The 23,255-nt window shown below is 41.2% G+C and overlaps 1 protein-coding gene and 2 long non-coding RNA genes across 4 annotated transcripts; 1 reads left to right on the top strand and 2 right to left on the bottom strand.

Moving 5' to 3' along the window:
- Positions 1–1,279: 1,279 nt before the first annotated feature.
- LOC135570611 (zinc finger protein 660-like) lies at positions 1,280–6,799 on the top strand. Its single transcript, XM_065016555.1, has 2 exons — positions 1,280–2,054; positions 4,322–6,799. The coding sequence occupies exons 1-2, from the start codon at positions 1,508–1,510 to the stop codon at positions 5,281–5,283; spliced, it is 1,509 nt and encodes a 502-aa protein (XP_064872627.1). The 5' UTR covers positions 1,280–1,507; the 3' UTR covers positions 5,284–6,799.
- Positions 6,800–7,425: 626 nt separating this feature from the next.
- Positions 7,426–10,271, bottom strand: LOC115120126 (uncharacterized). Its single transcript, XR_003862100.2, has 3 exons — positions 8,623–10,271; positions 8,373–8,511; positions 7,426–7,928 (listed from the first exon to the last, which is right to left on the bottom strand). It is a non-coding gene; the product is annotated as an uncharacterized LOC115120126 (long non-coding RNA).
- Positions 10,272–10,775: 504 nt separating this feature from the next.
- LOC135570613 (uncharacterized) lies at positions 10,776–21,673 on the bottom strand. 2 transcript variants are annotated; one of them, XR_010463556.1, is made up of 2 exons: positions 21,232–21,673; positions 10,776–12,528 (listed from the first exon to the last, which is right to left on the bottom strand). It is a non-coding gene; the product is annotated as an uncharacterized LOC135570613 (long non-coding RNA). The 2 variants fall into 2 exon arrangements; XR_010463555.1 differs by lacking the exon at positions 21,232–21,673 and adding an exon at positions 19,540–19,661.
- Between the last annotated feature and the right edge of the window lie 1,582 nt (positions 21,674–23,255).

The following is a 23,255-nucleotide window of genomic DNA, read 5'->3' as shown; positions in this document are numbered from 1 at the left end:
CAAAAAAGCTGTTAGAATTGTAAGTATATGCATGTCCCTTAAGGTCCTTGTGTAATTGTAATGTGATATTGTACCCCCTAGCTCGATTGTCCATTGTTTGTAATCTATGTATGTTTGTGTTCCCTCATGTGCTTTATGTATTGATTTGTTGTTAATAAAAAAATAAATTAAAAAATAAAATAAAATAAAAATAAATAAAAAAGTCAGTGCATCTCAGTGCTAGAGGCGCCATTTTTTCTTTTGGAAAAGTTTTATTGGCACAATTCCTTTAAAAACAGCTCATACATTTTTTACATCATTTATACACATAAAACGGCAACAAAGCATAAAACACAGCATTCGAAACGTTACATTTAAATTTGTTAAAAAGTACATGTTGTTAAAACCAATGAAAACAACCATGAATATAAGTACTTTCTTTGTAAAAACATCGAATCTGTAAAAGCCATTTAAAATGTGTACTAATGATCTAACAAAGGTAAAACATTTTTAAGGCATGAAAAACATGTTAAAAAGCCACTTTGTTAAAAAGCTGTCTTCAGTCCCTTGTACAGGAGCGGGGTGAGTCTTTATCAAGCTCACCTCATCCTGCTCTTCTGAATAGATCATCGTCCCGTTTCGGGGCCCAGAGGAGATCCCTCCCCTAGGCGCATCGCCCTAGGCACCGCAGCGCTGTCAGGCCGTGGCCGCCGGGACCTAGGGTGTTGTGGGGGACCCTTCGCCTGGGGTCGAGGCCCCCTTCCTTTCGTACCACCCCAGGGCTTCCGTGGCTACCATGGCCACTGCCTGGGGGGTGGTCTCTACGTTTTTCGCTACCAGCAGGTTACGGGAGGACCACAGTCAATGTCAATAAAAATGTATTCTTAACTGACGTGCCTAGTTAAATAAATGTTACATCTATTTTTAAAATGTAACTTCATTACACCGTTACACTGGCATACAAACACGGTAGCACAGAGTTGATCATCCATATGACGTTGAGAAATACTGCATTGTGGGTAGTTTAGAAGATATCCGGAAATAAGTTAATAAATATGTAATAATGCAAAAACATAACTGTTTGTACTTATAGGTAACAATATCGTGACTACAACTAGCGTTAACCACACTGTATTGTTACACTGGTGAGTAAAAACGAATGCTTCCTACACTTTAACTTGTTATTAAAGATAAAATATTCATTTTACTCAACTGCGTTACCCACTCCAGTCAACAGATAGCGGTGTGAGGATTTACGGTACTGTTGGTGTGACGTATTATCTAGTGGACGGAACGCTTCTTTCAACAGCAGCAACAGTTCGTCAGCGACCTCGGTAGCTTGCTAGACAAAATAGACGAACCAATAAAGCTCAATAGACGCTTACGTGTATATTATCCAGTGTTTTAAACTCACTTCTGTCGTCTAGTTAGTTATCCGATTTAATTACATATTTACTGTGTTGTTGTTATTAGACAGCTAGCGGGCTGGTTAAGTTAGCATTAGCCTAGCTAGCTAACATCTCCGACCATGAGCTCACTAAGCAACTCTCCTCCTGCTAAAGAAGAGGGGGTCTGCTGGACGGAGAAAGAATCTCTCGTCAAAGAAGAGGAGGCTGTTACAATACAAAAACAAGTAGAGGGTGAGGTAGTTACCGTGAAAGAAGAAGAGAAAGACGTTTCAGTGAAAGAAGAGAAAGACGTTTCAGTGAAAGAAGAGAAAGACGTTTCAGTGAAAGAAGAGAAAGACGTTTCAGTGAAAGAAGAGGAAGACGTTACAGTGAAAGAAGATGCAGACTCGTTCAGAGTGAAAGAGGAGGAGGATGTTACAGTAAAAGAAGAGGAGAAAGAGGAGGGTGTTACAGTAAAAGAAGAGGAGAAAGAGGAGGATGTTACAGTAAAAGAAGAGGATGCAGTAAAAGAAGAGGATGCAGTTTTTGGAGTGAAAGAGGAGGAGGAGGAGATTACTATTACATCGAAAAAGGAGGAAAAAGAAGAGGAGGAAACTGGATTTCTGGGACCGATTTCCCAAAGGCATCTTAAGGCATCGAACGATGAATGTGCCCTGATTAACACTAGTAAGTACTGTCTTAAATACAGAGGCACAAACTCTGCAGTTGTTGAACTGATGTCTGGTGTTAAAGGGGAAATATACAATAGCTACATCCATATTTAGACTTTTTAATTGTGTTTATTTATAGCCATTGATTCTTGAAGAATATAACCCATGAGCTTAGTTCAACTGTTGAACCCCATCAGAACCCCAAATACGCTTTTTTTACTCCAGTGTTTAGAAACAATGTAAATAAACACTGTATTGCATCAAAACATGGTTAAAACTATAATGTTGATGTCATGGATGGTCAGTCCTTTCATCCATAGGTCTGTCTATGAATTTGAGAGTAGTTACATTTCTCCAGCCTCATCCATCATCTTATTAGCAAAACAGTGGTGGAATTACATTTGAATTACAGCTTTGTTATTGTTTGAACTGCAGATTGATTGTTGTATGGCTTTTTTAAAGTGACAACCTGGGATTTAAAAAATAACAAAATGGCTGCCCAGAGACTTGGTTTGGGTAAACAGCTGGGGGATGGGGGCTGGAGAAATGTAACCACTCTCAAATTCATAGATAAATCTATTGTAGCAACCTTAACCCAAAACCTAGCCACCTCATCAAGAAGTTCAGACATCTTGGTGTAACAGTTATAAAGTGTTGGCTTGACAGTCGCTGGACCCAGGTTTGAGTTCAGCTCAGGGCTACCCCCTGAATTCACTACACTATGAATACAAGGACTGGCCATCCATGATGTCATAATTATAGTTTAACCAGGTTTCTAGGCTATATAGTATTTTCTAGAATTCATCAATGATGTCATAATGATAGTTTAACCAGGTTTCTAGGCTATGTAGTATATTCTAGAATTGCCCATGGAGATTTCCGGTGGAGGCGAAATTGTTAGATCTATTAATAAGTCATTGTATAATATTCTGCCATTTCTTTTTTCATGCCCTTACATTAAAGGCGAAACATACCTAGATTCAATTACATTAAAGGTGAAACATACCTAGATTCAATTACATTAAAGGTGAAACATACCTAGATTCAATTACATTAAAGGTGAAATATACCTTGATTCAATTACATTAAAGGCGAAACATACCTAGATTCCATTACATTCATGAATTGGTTTGAAACCTTTATTTTAGAACCTTCTCAAAGTTGGTGCCTTGACGGATTTGTAGAAAACGCTTTATCATAAAACACTTTATTACATTTTCTTTTTTAACCTTTATTTAACTAGAACAAATTCTTAACAGCTTAAAAAAATTACATTAGCATGAATTACCCTCCGTGAACAAGAAGCACCACATTAGAAATACAGTGGGGCAAAAAAGTATTTAGTTAGCCACCAATTGTGCAAGTTCTCCCACTTAAAAAGATGAGAGGCCTGTAATTTTCATCATAGGTACACTTCAACTATGACAGACAAAATGAGAAAAAAAATCCATAAAATCACATTGTAGGATTTTTAATGAATTTATTTGCAAATTATGGTGGAAAATAAGTATTTGGTCACCTACAAACAAGCAAGATTTCTGGCTCTCACAGACCTTCTTTAAAAGGCTCCTTTGTCCTCCACTTGTTACCTGTATTGATGATGGCCTACACCGTCCAAAACCGGACGATGCCGGGCCAATTGTGCGCCTCCTTGTCGGACTCCCAATCACGGCCGGTTGGGATACAGCCTGGATTCGGCCCAGAGTCTGTAGTGATGCCTCAAGCACTGAAATGCAGTGCCTTAGACCGTTGCACCACTCGGGAGCACCAAAATCATGTTCTAGTGCTGTCCCCAACTGAAATCAATCTTGGCCAACCAATTATTTACGTGTATTTTTCCATATATAGACACAAATTGCGGTGTAATATTCAGGATACATTGTGAAAAACTAAAATCGATATTGGTAAATAGTGGTTTCTTCATTAGCATGGAGGAGTTTCTACAACCAAATTGTTTACACCCTCGTGCCGCAATTTTAGCAACACAGAAAGGGGCCTGTATTGGAGACCAAAAGTCTTCTGCCACACTGCTTAGAGTTTCAACAACATGAATAACTTATTTCTAGCCTACAATCATCGATGTTACTACTAATGTGAAAACAAGACAAAATATTACTATTCTTTCTGACTTGACTGTCTTAAGACAATTGTCAAATAATTTTAACATTCTTTAGACGTCAATTGTTGTACAACATCATGGCTACGATGTTGGCATCACCTTTTACAGTGGATTTCCGCTGTTGTGGGCCTTCAACCATCTGTCTGACTTTGTTGCTCACACAGGAGAGAGACGTGACTATCGTGGATCCTCTGGTGAGCCTCAACAACCTCATGACGCTGACAAGGCAGAGAAGAGTCTCTCCAGATCAAGACACCCCAAGAAACATCTGCAGAGACCCACAGGGAAGAGAATTCACTGCTGCTCTGACTGTGGAAAGTGTTTTGTTTCTTCAGGATGTTTAAAATCACACCAGAGAACACACACAGGAGAGAAACCTTATGGTTGTGATCAATGTGGGAGGAGATATGTTACTTCTAGCGGGCTGACTAAACACCAGAGAACGCACACAGGAGAGAAACCTTATAACTGTATTCAATGTGGGAAGAGTTTTACTCAGTCATCCAGCCTGATATTACATCAGAGAACACACACAGGAGAGAAACCTTATAGCTGTATTCAATGTGGGAAGAGTTTTACTCAGTCATTCAGCCTGATATTACACCAGAGAACACACACAGGAGAGAAATCTTATGTCTGTGCGCAATGCGGGAAGAGATTCGCCTCCTCAGCAGACATTAAAATTCACCAGAAAATCCACACAGGAGAGAGACCTTTTAGCTGCTCTGACTGTGGAAAGAGTTTTGTTCGCTCAGGACAATTAAAATCACACCAGAGAACACACACGGTAGAGAAACCTTATAGCTGTAATCAATGTGGGAAGAGTTTTACTCAGTCAGGCAACCTGGTATCACACCAGAGAAGACACACAGGAGAAAAACCTTATAGCTGTGATCAATGTGGGAAGAGGTTTACTCAGTCAGGCAACCTGGTATCACACCAGAGAACACACACAGGCAATAAACCTTTTAGCTGTGATGAATGTGGAAAGAGTTTTACTACATCTAACCATCTTATTGTACACCAGAGAACACACACAGGAGAGAAACCTCATTGCTGTGATCAATGTGACAAGAGATACTCTGATAAAAGATCACTGATCAAACATCAGAAAATACATACATGAAGGAGTTATTTCATGATATCAATTAAATAATGTCACAATGTAGAATGTTTTAACATTGTAGAAGGAGTATTTTAATGAATGTCACAATGTAGAATGTTTTAACATTGTAGTAGGAGTGTTTTAATGATATCACAATGTAGAATGTTTTAACATTGTAGTAGGAGTGTTTTAATGATATCACAATGTAGAATGTTTTATCATTGTAGTAGGAGTGTTTTAATGATGTCACAATGTAGAACCCTAAATGTTTTTGTCCCCTGTTCTATTGATTTCAACATGATATGGATATTAGCGTCAGGGGGAAAATCCAGGCTCTGAATTGAAAGAGTATTATTTATGTGATTTAACAAAAAGTTACTAACAAAAAAAGGGTTGTGTTACACACACCACGTTGGCCACCAACTTAAATCAAAATGCAACACTTCAAAATGTAGCTAGCTGTTTTCTACAAATTGTCCTCTAACCAGGGATGTACACATTATTCCCAGATTCTGTGTGGTTTTTGGTCAGTCAGGTTTAACAGGACGTGTAACCCCATATCCCTCCTGTTGCACACTTGATTTCAACATGATATCGAGGAGTTATGACAAATAAGTGTTGTGTTCCTTTGTTTAGTGACCCCTACATTTAAATGCATCACTCCAAAATGTAGCTTACTGTCGTCTGCAGGTTGTCCTCTAACCAGTGAGGTAAAAGATATTTCCATGTGTTTTGTTTAGTTGTGTTAGATTCAACAGCACGAACAACCTGATTTCCCCCCCAGTTGATATCAGTGATTTATTGCTATTTGTCAAAACAACAGCGTTTTTGGTGCCGTTTATAATAATATGATTATTGTGACAGTAGTTTGTGTATATAGCAAATTTTATGTTTAGCTTTTCAATATATCACAAACTGTTTCTGCATATTGGTTATTGATTTGGACACGTTAAAACTGTGTTTTGACATTGGGGATATCCCACCTAGCAAAATGTAATTGAAAAGAAGACTATGCCTGGCATGAAAGTTGAAAATATATCTAAAATATATAATATTTTTCAATGAAAACAACTTCTTTTCGAGATACTTGCAGCCTATACACATGGATGCAGTATAATAAATTGGTCTATAATCAATTTTATTAACTATCTGATATCACTCCAGTATTTGACAACATTCAAGTGCTAATGGTCTTTATTCCACTACTGAAGAAGCCTGACTCAAATCACCTCATATTCCAAACATTCAGCCTGACAAAAGATACATGTTTTATTATTCCATGCCAAGTATCTTTCATATAAATCATAACCTTCTGACCCGTTCTATACATCTGTTGTTGGTCGTGTAGATTGAAAGGGGTGTATCTTGGCTGTAACAGACCTTTGTACTTTTGTATCAGGACTCTCAATGAATCATCTGGGGGTGATTCAACGACCAGCCATCACTATCGTAGAGCACTCAATTGATTCACTTTGTATGTGTACGTTGTATTGACCTACTCTCTTATTAAGTGAATAAAGGTTTAGTTTAAGAATAACTCTTGACTTGTGTGAATTTTGTCTCAGTTGATATGAAAGAAATTAACCATCCCCAAATGTGGTTATCTTCACTTGGTGACCACTCCTGACGACCTGGGTAAATGGTGCATCAGGGATCCCTCTAACTTGGGATCTCAGGGAGACCACATTTTGGGAATGGAGCAGATGGACCCACCTTTGATCTGAGAGGCAGCGAGCCGAGTGGATACCACATCTCAAACCTCGTTTTTAAAAAGAGGTGAGCAAAACATGCAAAGTGTAGTAGTTCGAAAAGCCTCGTAGGCTCTGAGTGTGTGTGAGGGAGGCACCTTGGAGGTGTAAACAGGGCCTAGTCAGGAGGCTCTGAGTGTGTATTCCTGTATTTTCCAAGTATGGGAGGAGTTGCTAGATTTATTGAATAAACCTTTTCCCATAAAGTTAGAGTGAACAAAGGTGGCTGACTAGCTGTTGATATTGAAGAAGCATCCCGTCCACTAGATTATACAGTGCCTTGCGAAAGTATTCGGCCCCTTTGAACTTTGCGACCTTTTGCCACATTTCAGGCTTCAAACATAAAGATATAAAACTGTATTTTTTTGTGAAGAACCAACATGAAGTGGGACACAATCATGAAGTGGAACGACATTTATTGGATATTTCAAACTTTTTTAACAAATCAAAAACTGAAAAATTGGGCGTGCCCATCTGATGATATCCCCGGCCAGGGCCAAACAGGAAGGATATAACCCCACCCACTTTGCCAGAGCACAGCCTACACCACTAGAGGGATTTCTTCAACCACCAACTTACCATCCTGAGACAAGGCCGAGTATAGCCCACAAAGATCTCCGCCACGGCACAACCCAAGGGGGGAGCCAACCCAGACAGGAAGATCACGTCAGTGACTCAACCCACTCAAGTGACGCACCCCACCTAGGGACGGCATGAGAGAGCACCAGTAAGACAGTGACTCAGCCCCTGTAATTGGGTTAGAGGCAGAAAATCCCAGTGGAGATTCAGCCCAATCAGAGCCCAAGTCCCATGGGGACGTCCTCGAGGGCGTGGATGTTCTCCCCATCAAAGGCCAGCAAGATTTCGATCTCATGGTGAAATAGATTTCTGCCGGTGTGCATTGAAGAGCGTTGAAATCTATGTCGACAAAAGTAAGAAAAGATTAATACAATTAACATAAAAAATTTTCAGCTGTAGGTTTATATAAGCATGCACTCCTATGTTTATGAAGAAACAGATTATTTGTGCATAGGCATACCTTGTCACGGGCATAAAGGCCACTGTCTTTAAAAAAATGTTTTTAACTAGGCAAGTCAGTTAAGAACAAATTCTTATTTTCAATGACGGCCTACCTAACAGTGGGTTAACTGCCTGTTCAGGAGCTGAACGACAGACTTGAACTTACAACTTTTCAGTTACTATTCCAACGCTCTAACCACTAGTCTACCCTGAGTCTACCCCGAGGCACAGATAGGCAGCAGAATCACTGCTGTGGTTTCCAGTCCTAGTAAAGTAAAGCAATGATCTTGCTAATTTTATTACAAAATACATTAGAGAAAGGGAAGGAATAAGAGCAAATACCTCTTCTGTATTGTCCTTCAGGGACTGTTAAAATAGCAGGATGATGTCCTCACCCCTGCCTCGCCTCTCTACCTCTGATAGTCCTTGAATTATCTGTGTCTATATCCATTCTATGGACTTGATTCATTTCTGAGAAGATCTGAAAAGATCATTTGCACACATTTGTATGCTAATAGATGTCAGTTTGTTTTGACTGCTATGTAGGTTAAACGTTCACTTAAAATGCAGCTGTCCTACAACATATCTGTACCTTCTTCTTGATCCCAATTGCATTGTGTCCATGTTCTGTCCTATAAGAATTTCAAAGGAAGAGAAAATGTGTCAAAGAATAGTCTTGCAAGCATTAAAATATATATATACATGAAATACATATTTAAAGATAAATGGCATCGACATACAATGTAATGTAAAATAGAAGAACATATTGGAGAAAGCACTAGCCAATACAGTACTGCCATAACAGTAACAGTACTGATCATTTATCACTCCAGTGTTAATCTGCTAAATTGTAATTATTCGCCTACCTCCTCATGCCTTTTGCACACAATGTATATAGACTATTTTTTTCTTATTTTTGTTCTACTGTGTTATTGACTTGTTTATTGTTTACTCCATGTGTAACTCTGTGTTGTCTGTTCACACTGCTATGTGTATCTTGGCCAGGTCGCAGTTGTAAATGAGAACTTGTTCTCAACTAGCCTACCTGGTTAAATAAAGGTGAACTAAAAAATAAATAAAACAAATACAGGCCAAATATCACATTTCAAGATATCTTTGTAAAGAAATTGTTCAATATTTTATCAGGGTGACTTGAAAGATTATACGCAACATTTTGCTGTGTGGCAATACTTGTGTTTGGATTCTGAAGGGCATTTATACAAAAGAGGTAGTCTAGACACTGTATTAATACCATTATGCTTTTGAATCCCATCTACAGCTACCATTTAAGATATTAATTTCCCTCCACAAGGGGGCGGACATGTAACGTTTCCAAAATGGGACAGTATTGTAAATGTAACGTTTCCAAAATGGGATAGGTTGTAAATGTAACGTTTCCAAAATGGGACAGTATTGTAAATGTAACGTTTCCAAAATAGGATAGTATTGTACATGTAACGTTTCCAAAATGGAATAGTATTGTATATGTAACGTTTCCAAAATGGGACAGTATTGTCCATGTAACGTTTCCAAAATGGGATAGTATTGTCCATGTAACGTTATGCCCCCTTGTGAGTTAATAGTATTGCATGCTGTAGCAGGCTATATAAAGAGGAAGACCTCCATTGACGATTCAGTTCGTTGTAACATCTCGTCTGGACAGGTCACCGTCCTTAGTTAGTTAGTTAGTTAGTTAGTTAATTAGATAGTTAGTTAGTTAACGTTAGCTAGTTCATTATCACAAAAGTGAGAACTGCTCTAGATTGGAAACTTACGTTAATAAGTGTAAAGCCATGTTGGCTTCATGGAAACGATATACAATATATGGGAAAGAATATAGTTGAGGGAAATAATCCAAACCTAGTTGTGCCTAGTTAGGACATAACGTTATCTAGCTAGATAACGGTACTGTACTGTAGCTCATACAACGCCGACGGTCAAACCCGACTTTCTAATATTTACGGTAATTAACTAAAGTAACCTTATGGAAGATATTCACAGAAAACCATCATTGCCTTCGTTATTCATTATCAGTATGTTATATTATGATATACATTATTTCTAGACATATTCAAAGCCAAACACCGACCCAACTTAACCTTTTTAACTTGTTGTCGCATCCAAACTTGTCACCATAGTTTTCAGTTGTAATTGCGAAGTTCCCGGAAGAAGTCCAGCAACAACGGAGGTTCCCCTGTTTTTCATTGACCAAGAACCCTACGGTTCTTAGGGGATCTGAGAACAACTCCATTTGGACCCTTCATTTTTTAGAGTTGTAGTCGGCTCTATTTACTCTCAGATTCAAAACATGATGATTAGCGTCAACGATCAAGTCAGCTGCTGCTGCTCCAATACATTATGAGGTGAGACGGTGAACTGACGTTGAACCAGGCAGTCAGCTGCTGCTGCTCCAATACAGTATGAGGTGAGATGGTGAACTGATGTTGAACTGGGCAGACAGTCATTCATTCTGTACTATGAGTCTGGCCGATGGGTGTGTCTAGAGCAAATCTAGAGATAAATCAGTCCCAGCCTGATCTGTGTGATGTAGTAGAGAGTTGTAGTTTCTCTAGAGATAAATCAGACCCAGACTGAACTGTGTGATGTAGTAGAGAGTTGTAGTTTCTCTAGAGATAAATCAGACCCAGACTGAACTGTGTGATGTAGTAGGGAGTTGTAGTTTCCAACAGGCCAATATCCTCCATAGTTTCATGCATAAAACGTAATTAACTACAGTGACCATAATCCATTGCATAGACAGCAGCTCTACACTTTATTGACTGACTGACAAATTCATCCTTCCATCCCTCCTCAGCCTTCCTCTCCTCTGAAGACCTTCCTCTCCTTCCTAAAACCCACTAGCTTCTAGAACTCTCGTCCCCTTGGAACAAGCCCAAACATAACTCATCTTTAATACGGAAATTCAAAATAATTTGTGATCCATGGAATGCACTGGCAAAACACAAATCTTTTTGACTGCCAAACCTTGAGACAATCAGAAACCAAGTTGTCCTCACCATGGACACAAGCACCAAAAACCCTGTTGTTTTGATATCGATTAGGGGGAGATCACGTTGTACTTGCTGTTGAAACTAACATCTAAAAAAACACATGGAAATGGGAGATATCTTTTACCTCACTGATTAGAGGACAACCTGCAGAAGACAGTCAGCTACATTTTGGAGTGATGCATTTAAATGTAGGGGTCGCTAAAAAAAAGGAACGCAACACTTTTTTGTCATAACTCATCAAAATCATGTTGAAATCATTTGTGCGAGAGGAGAGAGATGAGGTTGCACGTCCTGTCAAAAACCACACGTAATGTGTATATCCCTGGTTAGAGGACAACTTGTAGAAAACAGCTCGCTACATTTTGAAGTGTTGCATTTTGATTCAAGTGGGTCACCAATGTGGTAAGTGTAACACAGCTCTTTTTGTGTTAGTCACTTTTTGTTAAATCACATAAATAGTACTCTTCCAATTCAGAGCCTGGATCTCCCCCCTGAGGCTAATATTCAAATCATGTTGAAATCAATAGAACAGGGGGCAAACGTTTAGGCTTCTACATTTGTGACATTATTCAAATACTCCTACTAATTCATTGATATCATGAAACAACTCCTTCATGTATTTTCTGATGTTTGATCAGAGATCTTTTATCAGAGTATCTCTTGTCACATTGATTACAGCTATAAGATTTCTCTCCTGTGTGTGTTCTCTGGTGTATCTTCAGATGGCCAGATGTAACAAAACTCTTCCCACATTGACCACATATAATATTTATCTCCTGTGTGTGTTCTCTGGTGTACTGTCAGATTGCCAGATTGAACAAAACTCTTCCCACATTGAGTACAGCTATAAGATTTCTCTCCTGTGTGTGTTCTCTGGTGTGATATCAGGCTGGTTAGCTGAGTAAAACTCTTACCACATTGAGTACAGCTAAAAGGTTTCTCTCCTGTGTGTGTTCTCTGGTGTATCTTCAGATGGTTAAATGTTTTAAAAAACTCTTCCCACACTGAGTACAGCTTTACGATTTCTCTCCTGTGTGTGTTCTTTGGTGTACAATAAGATGCCTAGATGTAAAAACTCTTCCCACATTCATCACAGCTATACGGTTTCTCTCGTTTCTCTCCTGTGTGTGATATCAGGCTGCTTACCCGAGTATAACTCTTCCCACATTGACCACAGCTACACATATAAGATAACATTCCTGTGTGTGTTCTTTGGTGTGATGTCAGGCTGGTTGAATGAGAAAAACTATTTCCACATTGAGTACAGCTATAAGGTTTCTCTACTGTGTGGATTCTCAGATGAATTTTAATGCCTCCTGAGGAGGTGAACCTCTTCCCACCATCAGAGCAGCAGCGAGGTTTCTTCCCTGTGGCTCTCTGCAGGTGTTTCTTAAGGTGTTCTGATGTGGAGAGACTCTTCTCTGCCTTGTCATCGTCATGAGGTTGTTGAGGCTCCCCAGAGGACCCACGGTAGTCACTTCTCTCTCCTGTGTGAACAACAAAGTCAGACAGATAGATAAAGGCCAACAACAGCAGAAATCCACTGTAAAAAGTGATGCCAACAGCGTAGCCATGATGTTGTACAACAATCGACGTCTGTAATGAATATAATGATTATCTGACATTTGTCTTAAAATGAGCAAGAACAGTCATATTGTCTTGTTTTCACATCTAAGCTTGTAGACTTGAAATAAGTTATTCATGTTGTTGAAACTGTAAGCGTTGTGCAAGACGACTCTTGGTCTCCAATATAGGCCCCTTTCTGTGTTTAATAAAATTGCGGCACGAGGGCAGTGCAAATGCAATTTGGTTGTAGAAACTCCTCCCTGCTAATGATGAAACCGATAGTTATGGACGTAGTATATCTGGTAATGAGGAAACCACTAGTTTTGGATGTAGTATATCTGGTAATGATGAAACCACTAGTTATGGATGTAGTATATCTGGTAATGAGGAAACCACTAGTTATGGATGTAGTATATCTGGTTGTAGAAACTCCTCCCTGCTAATTAGGAAACCAGACACTTCAGAACAAACTTCCTTTAGATGTTTTGGGGGAAACAATGTTACTATGGTTACTGTTGTTCCATGTTGTGAATGTTATCCAATGTGTTACTATGGTTACTGTTGTTCCATGTTGTGAATGTTATCCAATGTGTTACTATGGGTTATAGCAGTATGGCCTAATAATGTGACATAAATTTACTTATGAATATTTTTGGTTGATACTTCAAGGAGTCTTACAATTCAAAATCAGAAAGCCTAATTATCCTTGGTATAACCTTAAAACAGTACTATACTGGGGAAGCCCTTCATGTTATTTAAAACTTCTTAAAACAATTCCATATAGCTTAGAAGGACCTCCCCCTCAGACAAGGCTTAGACTCTAATGGGTTAAACTATCTGAAACTTACATTTCCCAAAAATTTGCAAAAAATCTAAACCTGTTTTTGCTTTGGCATTATGGGGTTTTGTGATGTCATTATTGGGTATTATGATGTCATTATGGGGTATTGTGATGGCATTATGGGGTATTGTGTGTAGATTGATGAGGATTTAAAAAATAATAATCAATTTTAGAATAAAGGGATGCTCCAATATTACATTTTTGGCCAATATTTTCCTTGTCCCAAAAAACGATACCGATAACCGATATTTAAAATTTTAGGGTTAATTTTATAGTTAAAAAGTTAAACACACACACGGACGCAGCGGTCTAAGTCACTGCATCTCAGTGCAACAGACGTCACTACAGTCCCTGGTTCCAATCCAGGCTGTATCACATCCGGCCGTGATTTGGGAGACCCACAGTAGCTGTCTGTTATTGGTGTAGAGAGGACGACAAAGGAGAGGGATCCACATGTGGATAGGAAGATACAAATGATCATTATTACTAGAAAATATTCATTTAAAATCCAGGAATTTTACAACTTTAGCTCTCTAGGTCATGCCAGTAAGCACCAGTAGGTTGTGTCTCTCTAGGTCATGCCAGTAGTCTACAGTAGGTTGTAACTCTCTAGGTCATGCCAGTAGATTACAGTAGGTTGTATCTCTCTAGGTCATGCCAGTAGGTTACAGTAGGTTGTATCCAAGTGGTTGTATCTCTCTAGGTCATGCCAGTAGGTTACAGTAGGTTGTAACTCTCTAGGTCATGCCAGTAGGTTACAGTAGGTTGTATCCAAGTGGTTGTATCTCTCTAGGTCATGCCAGTAGGTTACAGTAGGTTGTAACTCTATAGGTCATGCCAGTAGGTTACAGTAGGTTGTAACTCTCTAGGTCATGCCAGTAGGTTACAGTAGGTTGTAACTCTCTAGGTCATGCCAGTAGGTTACAGTAGGTTGTATCCAAGTGGTTGTATCTCTCTAGGTCATGCCAGTAGGTTACAGTAGGTTGTATCTCTCTAGGTCATGCCCGTAGACTACAGTAGGTTGGATCCAAGTGGAAACAATTTTTCAACCCAATGTGGAAAGTGTCGAATTTGGTCAACAACCAAATGAATGGCTTAATTGCTACGTGAGGATTACTTGAACGAACATAAGTTTCGTAATGATTAAGTTGTTATGTGGACAGAGTGACATACCGACAAAACACTATAGGAGTTGTCTCCAGATCGCTATGCATATTCATGCTAGTAGCCTAGCATCTCTCTCCATAGAATACAGGTGGTTGCCGTCAACAACCCTCATAGAATATAAACAATAGTTTACAATAAGAAGATGTATCCACCAATCCAAAGAAAGGATAGGCGGAGCTAGACAACCCACAGTGCCTATTTGTGGACAACGACTCCCCTTGTTAGGTTGGAGAGACATCTTGTCAGTATATCCATAATCTTTGGTGTAGCCAACCCAACTCTCACATGGCACTATTGGGGGACTCGGTGTGTCGTAAATAATCACTACAAGAAAATCACTACATGCCTAACAGTCCCTTGCTTGCAGAGTAAGCCTGTCCGGTGGCTTGCACAGCCGACCCACCCGTGAGTAAGTATTGGCTCTAACAGGGGTAGGATTAGGGGCACGAGCTGGAGAGCTTGGTGGGGTAAAAGCCTCACCTTCAGTTGGCCCATGTCTCAATTCTGCATCCCTTACCCTTAGGCCTGGACTGTGATCCAGCTCATCTAGGTGAGTGTATGGCGTGTTCTGGTTTGTCTGCTCTGCTACGCGCAGATCCACCAGGTAAGAACGTGGTGCAACTCTCTGCAGGCATGTGCCCAGTCTCCAAAGTCCTGTGTGGTCTCCCGGCAGCGGTTTCATCCTTATCGTTTCACCCACCTCCAGCTCTGGTAGGTCCCGAGCAGTCCGGTCGTAGAAGCACTTAGCGAGCTGCTTTCTGTGACGCAGTTTGTCCGTGACGCCAACCATGACGCAGGGCTCAAGTAGCTTGTTAGCTACGGGGATGGAAGTCTTCAGACGTCTGGACAGAAGGTGTTGTGCTGGGCTGCTGTCCATGTTTTCAGTGGGTGTGTTCCTCCACTGTAAGATCACTTTCCATGGGTCGTTGCTGTCGCGCAAGGCCCTGCTTAACAGGTTTTTTGCAATCTTGACAGCTGATTCTGCCTTGCCATTTGCTTTTGGGTGTCTTGGAGAGGAGGTCACGTGGTCACGTGTGCAGTGAATTGTGGGCCATTGTCCGTGATTACCTTGTCAGGCTGACCTTGCCTTGCAAACTGCGCCTTGCAGCACTTTATGACCGTCTCTGCAGACAAGTCAGGGAGCAGTTCAATTTCCCAAAAGTCAGAGTAGTGATCAACGATGAGAAGATAGTCCTTTTGTCTGTGGCTGAATAAGTCCATGCTGACGATTTGCCAGGCCCTTGTGGGCAGTTCGTGTGACATCATGGTTTCCTTTTGCTGTTCATGAGCGTACTCGTTGCATGTGGTACAGTTGCTGACAAAGTCTTTAATTTCTGCTTGCATGTTTGGCCAGTATAATGTTTCACGAGCCTGGCGGTAGCATGCATCACCTCCAACGTGACTGGAGTGTATGCGGGTAAGCATCTCTGGACGTAGTGATTTGGGAATAATGACCTTCTGACCACATTTTGCACGCTGATCTCATCTCGAAAGGTCCAGTATTCTCTCACTGTGAAAGGGGTCTCCTCTTTCAGGTATGGCCAACCTGCGAGAGCCATGGACTTCAGTGACTGTAGGCGTTCGTCCTTGTCAGTGTGTTGCCTTATCTGGGCTAGGCGGTGATCTGTGACGTTTAAGTAGTCTGCCTGATTGATCTGTTGAACATCTTGTTGTTCCTGCTGTAGCGAACAGATGGCCTGCCGCTGATAGACAGTGCCTCTGCCTGTACATTGTGTTGTTGCCCTGCTCAGTGTGTCGCTGATGTACATCTCTGGTCCTGGCTTGTAAATTACCTTCAGGCTGTAGTTTTGCAGAGTCAGGAGCATGCTTTGAAGCCTCTTGGGCGCGTTGAGGAGAGGTTTACTGAATATGGCAATGAGTGGTTTGTGGTCAGTTTCAGCGATGACCAGGTCTCGCCCATATAAGTAGTCTGCTAAATGACTTAAATGTAAATGTAATGTAAAATGTAGTGATGGAATCGCTGGCAGGAGAAGACGATGCTGAGGCACTCTTTCTCAATTTGTGCATAGTTTTGTTCGGTGGGGGTGAGCGCTCTCGAGGCAAACGCAACGGGCTGGCCTTCCTGCATAAGGCAGCATCCAAGTCCCCTTTGGCTGGAGTCGCTCTGGATTGTGACAGGCTTCATGACGTCGTAGTAGCGCAACACTGGCATGGATGAAGCCAGAGATTTCATCTCCTGCACTGCGGCCTCGTGCTTGGGTAACCAGTGCCATGGTGTGTCTTTGTCCAGCAACCGGCGCAAAGGCTCACAGACTGCTGATAGGTGTGGCATGAACTTTGCAAGATAGTTTGCAAAGCCGATGAGACGCTGTACTCCTTTTGCATCTGACAGGTTTGGCATGTCGAGGATCGCTCTGACCTTGTCTGGGTCCGGCTTCAGGCCTTTTGCCGAGAGAATGTGGCCATGGAAGTGGACGTCTTTCACCTTGAACTGCAGCTTCTTCAGGCCAAGGCGAAGCTTAACTGATCGGCAGCGCTCCATCAGTGCCAGGAGCTTCACATCGTGGTCGCGTACTGCTTCTTCGTCTGTGTCACCACAGCCTACGATCAGGACATCATCTGCGATGGGTTCAATGCCCTTGAGCCCAGCCAGTAACTCATGCTGCTTACGTTGGTATATCTCAGGCGCCACCGAGACACCAAACGGGAGCTTGAGCCAGCGTTTCCGACCCCAGGGGGTCCAGAAAGTAGTCATGAGGCTGCTTTCTTCATCCAGCTTGCATTGAAGGAATGCATCTCGGGCATCCACCAAGGTGAAAATCCTGGCCTTGGGAAGCTTATAGAGGACATCCTCTAGTGTCGGCATGATGTAGTGGGATCGTTTCAGTGCTTGGTTCAGATGCTTTGGGTCGATGCAGACCCTCAGCTTCTCTGGTTTTTTCACTATGACCATATTGCTGATCCAGTCAGTTGGTTCAGTCACAGATGTCATGTGGCCATCGGCCTCATACTTGTCCAGCTGGGCCTTCACAGCCACTTTCATTGCAATGGGCACATTGTGAGGAGCACACTGGACTGGAGTGATGCTCTCATCCACTTCAAAGTGTACCTCCCCAGGCACAGATTCAACGGGCATGTTGAATACATCGTCATATCTGCTAAGTAGTTGTTCTTTGGACAGGGGTCCATGCTGGACATGATCCACAATGTGCAGGTCATTTGGTACAGTGAACTGCATCAGTCCCAGGCGTTCGCATGTAGAGCCTGAGAGGAGAGGATGTTGACTGGTTTTTACAATCTCAAACTCCAGCTTGTGTTTGCGTCCCCGAATAACACATTCGGTCTCAAAGGTGCCCATAGAGCTCATTAGCTCTCCTGAGTAGAGCTTTAGTCTAGTATCGCTGGGCAATAGATGTGTGTCAGGTGCCAGATTGATTTTGTCTTTGTAGCTCATTACGTTGCATGTAGCACCAGAATCCAGTTGACATTGTTGTTGCTTGTTGTGTAATCGTAGTGTCACAAACCATTTCTTCCCTCTTGAGTGTACAGCCCCAATGGATTCATGCATGTAAATGTCACTTTCACTTTTCAGCTCTGAACATTGAATGACATCATCAACACAGTGAATCTTGCCCTCACTCACCCTTCTTTTGCTTTTGAGACACACTTTTGCAAAATGATTATTAGTTCCACAAGCTCTGCATGGTTTTCCGTAGGCAGGGCAGTGCTCTTTGCCACGTGTGTGTGTATTCCCACAGTATTTACATGCTACGGGGCTCTCTGTGTTCACCGTTCGTGGTGAATTGCTCTGCCTCGATTGGTTTAGTCTGAATGTCTGACTAGCAAGTGGGGTTTCGATTTCCATTGCTCTCATTCTCATGTCAGTGACTTCAGCAGTGCGGCACATTTCAATGGCAGTTACTAATGTTAAGTCTCTCTCTCTCAGTAGACCCCGGCGTGTATCCTCATTTGCAATTCCCAGCACTATTTTGTCACAAATCAATTCATCTTTCAATCCCCCGTATTCACAAGTGGCGGATTTCTCTCTCAAACGGGTTACAAAGTTGTGTACTGACTCACCCTCTTCCTGTTTACAGCTTCCGAAAACGAACCGCTCATAAATTACGTTTCTGGCGGGTTTGAAGTAATTCTCCAATGCATCCAATATAGCCTTTGCATCACATTGTTGACGTGCTGTGAGGGTGAGATTGTGCCGGTAGATATGCCTGCATTCGCTGCCCATTAAACTCCTCAGAGTTGCCGCTTGTACCTCGTTGGGTTTCTCATGTAGACCGGTCGCCAGCGCATAGTCCTCGAATTCATCCCTGAAGTTGTCCCAATTAGTATTCCAGTCCCCTGTGAGAACCATGGGATTTGGTGGCGGAATGTTCTCTGCCATAGCAATGGAATATGAGATGTCTTTGCCTTCAGTCATCGACGTAGGTAGTGATGCTAGCTAGGCAGCTAACAACGAGTTGATCAGTGTTGTGAGTAGGGAACGGCGTGTGTTCGCATATGGAACGTAACTGCACCTATACTGTACTTAGCTACAAAAATAACAAACGTGTGTTTTCCGAGCCACTTCTGATACCATGTTTCAGTATGATATGTTAGATAAAGGAATAACGACAGACACCAATGTCAGGTTCAATAGCCTTGTTTGTACATTGTACAAATGGCTACAACTGAAGTCCGGGGAACAGTCCGGCTAGTCGATTACCTATCAACTAGACTCCGTAACAATGCCGTGCCCCCCAGTCTGCGGTCAGCAGATAGACCCTTCTCAATTATATATGTTAAGTCACTTTTTGGAAACGGAACAGAGAAAACAAGGGGTAGCTTGCTCTCTGCGTCGTCTGATTCTAGACATATCAGTCGTCATCCCAGGGCCCTCCGTTGAAGAGGTATTGACGAGCCAACTCAGAATATCGAAAGTAAAAAACTAATTTAAGGCGGTACTTACTGGTGTTAATCAGATCTTCAATCTCCACCTCTTCATCTTTCAATGTGACAGTAATCTCCCTTCCTTCTTCACTCCAAAAACTGCAGTAGCACAGAGTTGATCATCCATATGACGTGAGGAAATACTGCATTGTGGGTAGTTTGGAAGCGTTCACAAAATAAGTTAATAAATATGTAATAACGCAAAAACATAACTGTTTGTACTTATAGGTAACGACATCGTGACTACAACTAGCTTACTAAGTCTTTAACCACACTGTATTGTTACACTGGTGAGTAAAAACTAATGCTTCCTACACTTTAACTTGTTATCTGAAGATACAATATACATTTTACTCAACTGCGTTTCCCACTCCAGTCAGTAGATGGCGGTCTGGGAATTTAAGGTTATGCTGTTGGTGTGACGTATAATCTAGTGGACAGAACGCTTCTTTCAACAGCAGTAACAACAGTTAGTCAGCCACCTCGGTAGCTTGCTAGACAAAATAGCCGAAACAATACGTTACTTTAGACGCTTTAGTGTATATTAGCCACTGTGTTTTAAACCCACTTCTATCGTCTGGTTAGTTATCCGATTTTATTTCATATTTACGGTGTTGTTATTAGTCAGCTAGCGGGCTGGTTAAGTTAGCATTAGCCTAGCTAACATCCCCGACCATCCGGTCACCAAGCTACTCCCCTGCTAAAGGAGAGGAGGATATCACAGTAAAACAAGAAGTAGAGAGTGAGGTTACTGTGAAAGAAGAGAAGGACGCGTTCAGAGTGAAAGAGGAGGAGGATGTTACAGTAAAAGGAGAGGAGGATGCAGTTTATGGAGTGAAAGAGGAGGGAGAGATGACTGTTACATTGAAAAAGGAGGAGGAGGGAGAAGAGGAGGAACCTGGATATCTGGGCCCGTTTTCCCAAACGTATTTTAAGGCATCCAATGGTTCTAACGAAGAATTTAGCCATAAGATGGTTTTGAGAAAGCATTCCCTGATTGATTTTTTCTATCCAAGATGGCGTAGCAGTCAGACGTCTTCGTCCTGTCGTGTTCCTTGTATATATTGTTTTTACATATTTTTCCTCGCATATCTTTTAAAATATTTTGCTAAACCCCCCCTTAAAAGATTTAGATGCACTATTGTAAAGTGGCTGTTCCACTGGATGTCTTAAGGTGAACGCACCAATTTGTAAGTCGCTCTGGATAAGAGCGTCTGCTAAATGACTTAAATGTAAAAATGTAAATGTAAATATGTCTTCTGGGCTGAGATGCTCGGCGAAACGCATACCATGGCTCTGAAGGAAGGCGTTCTTCCTAGCAGCTTTCCAGACAGCATCCCTGTAGAATCTGGCAGTGAAGAGGATGATGATACCCCTAGGTCTTGAATCGTTTTGCTGTTGCTTCTTGCCGAGGCGATGCACAACGTCGATGGTATCACCAACTTTGTTCTTCTCTGCAGGCAAAACTTCTTGGCAGATGCAGATAGCCTCTCCTCGCACATCTTCATTCTCCGACGTAGAGTCTCAGGTTCCATCTTCTTGTGTATTGTTCCAGATCAGTGAAACCTCTATGGTAGACATTGTTATTCTTTTCCACCCTTTCCACATTCTTTTCAACTTTTGCCACTCTCGTTTTCACATCCTTGATTTCACCACATGCAAACTCCACAGTCTTTCTCAAGCCTTCGATAACCATGGTATTCGCGCCTACCATTTTCTCAATGGCGTAACACCTAGAGTTGATGAGTAAGGAGAGGGTAGCCACGATGTCAGAGTTCATGTTGGGGTTTTTGGAGGGTGGAGGTTTGCACGGAGTAACCGGTAAAGAGGAGAATTCGTCATCGTCATCTTCAACAGCATTCGAAAGCATGATATTATCCATAGGCCAAGCGTAGTTATGGCAGTTGTCTATAAACACGTTTCTCTCTTGTTGATTAGCAATAGAACGGCTAACTTCTTCCTTTCTTTTTTGTCATGACTTTGCATGGACATGCCGAAATAAATGACCCCATTATCATTCCAGTCACAGGAAAGGTGTTATATCTTGAACAAATAAAAATAGTAATGACTGTAAACTTGTTTTTTTTTGTTTTCTTTCTGAAGTTTGTTATGGAGCTCGGTAAAAAAGCGTCTGTTCAAGCCGCCATCTTGGCACCTCCTGAAAGAAAGCTACCGAGGTGTCTGACTAGCTGTTGTTGTTGAAGGAGCGTCCCGTCCACTAGATTATACGTCACACTGGCAGCCATCTGCTGACTGGAGTGGGCAACGCAGTTGAGGAACCAAACGTTTAATATTGTATTAAGTCGTTCAAAGAGAAGCATGTGTTGATTGATTCGTGTTTAACGAGGGAGAATTTAAAACAAACTTTACACCCAGTACATATTTGCATTGAACCATACTTCAGACATGGATCATTTTGACCCCAGAGGCATATCTTTTATCATCCTCAAAATATGGTTTGTTCAATTCTTCCAATTTTTCATGACTTTGTCAATCAACTTGTTAAATCTAAATCATGGTTTAGTGTTTCTGTATGAATATGTACTTTTAACAAATTCAAATTCTATGGAGTCATTTTGACCCCAGCCAAAAGCACCTTTGATAAATAGAACGTTTTTTCCCCAAATCAAAATCACATTTTATTGGTCACATACACGTGTTTAGCAGATGTTATTGCGGGTGTTGTGAAATTCTTGTGGTTTTAGCTCCGACAGGGCAGTGATATCTAACAAGTAATATCTAACAATTTCACAATATGTACCCAATACACACAAATCTAAGTATTCAAATCTTGGTTTCTCTGCAGACATGATCCATCCCACCAGAGGGTGGAGGGGCTCCTGTATCAGTGGTTTTGACCAGATAGACACCTGCAGACACACAGTATAGTGCCTGCCATGTACTCTCCTAAGGTTGGAGTTTTCTATACCACGTATCACATGACTGTACAAAACTGCCAGCGGTAGAAAACTCTACAAGGAGTATACAGTGCATTAGATGCTATAGGGTGTAGGGTATTAGTATTAATATTAGCTATTGGGTGTAGGGTATTGGTATTTGTATTAGCTATGGGTGTAGGCTATTAGGTATTAGTACTAGCTATAGGATTTATGTCATTAGATGTTAGTATTAGCTATAGGGTGCAGGGAATTAGTATTAGCTATATGGTGTAGGGTATTAGTATTAGTATTAGCTATAAGGTGTAGGGTATTAGTATTAGTATTAGCCATAGGGTATAGGGTATTAATATTAGTATTAGCTATAGGGTGTAGGGCATTAGTATTAGCTATTGGCTGTAGGGTATTAGCTATAGGGTGTAGGGTATTAGCTATAGGGTGTAGGGTATTCATATTATTATTAGCTATGGGTGTAGGCTATTTAGGTATTAGTATTAGCTATAGGGTGTAGAGTATTAGCATTAGCATTAGTATTAGCTATAGGGTGTAGGGTATTAGTATTAGCTATAAGGTGTAGGGTATTAGTATTAGTATTAGCCAAAGTGTGTAGGGTGTTAGTATTAGTATTAGCTATAGGGTGTAGGGTGTTATTATTAGTATTAGCTATAGGGTGTAGGGTATTAGTGTTAGTATTAGCTATAAGGTGTAGGGTATTAGTATTAGTATTAGCCATAGGGTGTAGGGTATTAGCATTAGTATTAGCTATAGGGTGTAGGGTATTAGTATTAGCTATAAGGTGTAGGGTATTAGTATTAGCTATAAGGTCTAGGGTATTAGT

The sequence above is a fragment of the Oncorhynchus nerka genome, unplaced genomic scaffold (genome assembly GCF_034236695.1).
Source record: "Oncorhynchus nerka isolate Pitt River unplaced genomic scaffold, Oner_Uvic_2.0 unplaced_scaffold_29___fragment_4___debris, whole genome shotgun sequence".
NCBI classification, from domain to species: domain Eukaryota; kingdom Metazoa; phylum Chordata; class Actinopteri; order Salmoniformes; family Salmonidae; genus Oncorhynchus; species Oncorhynchus nerka.
This window is presented reverse-complemented; position numbering and strand designations above follow the sequence as displayed.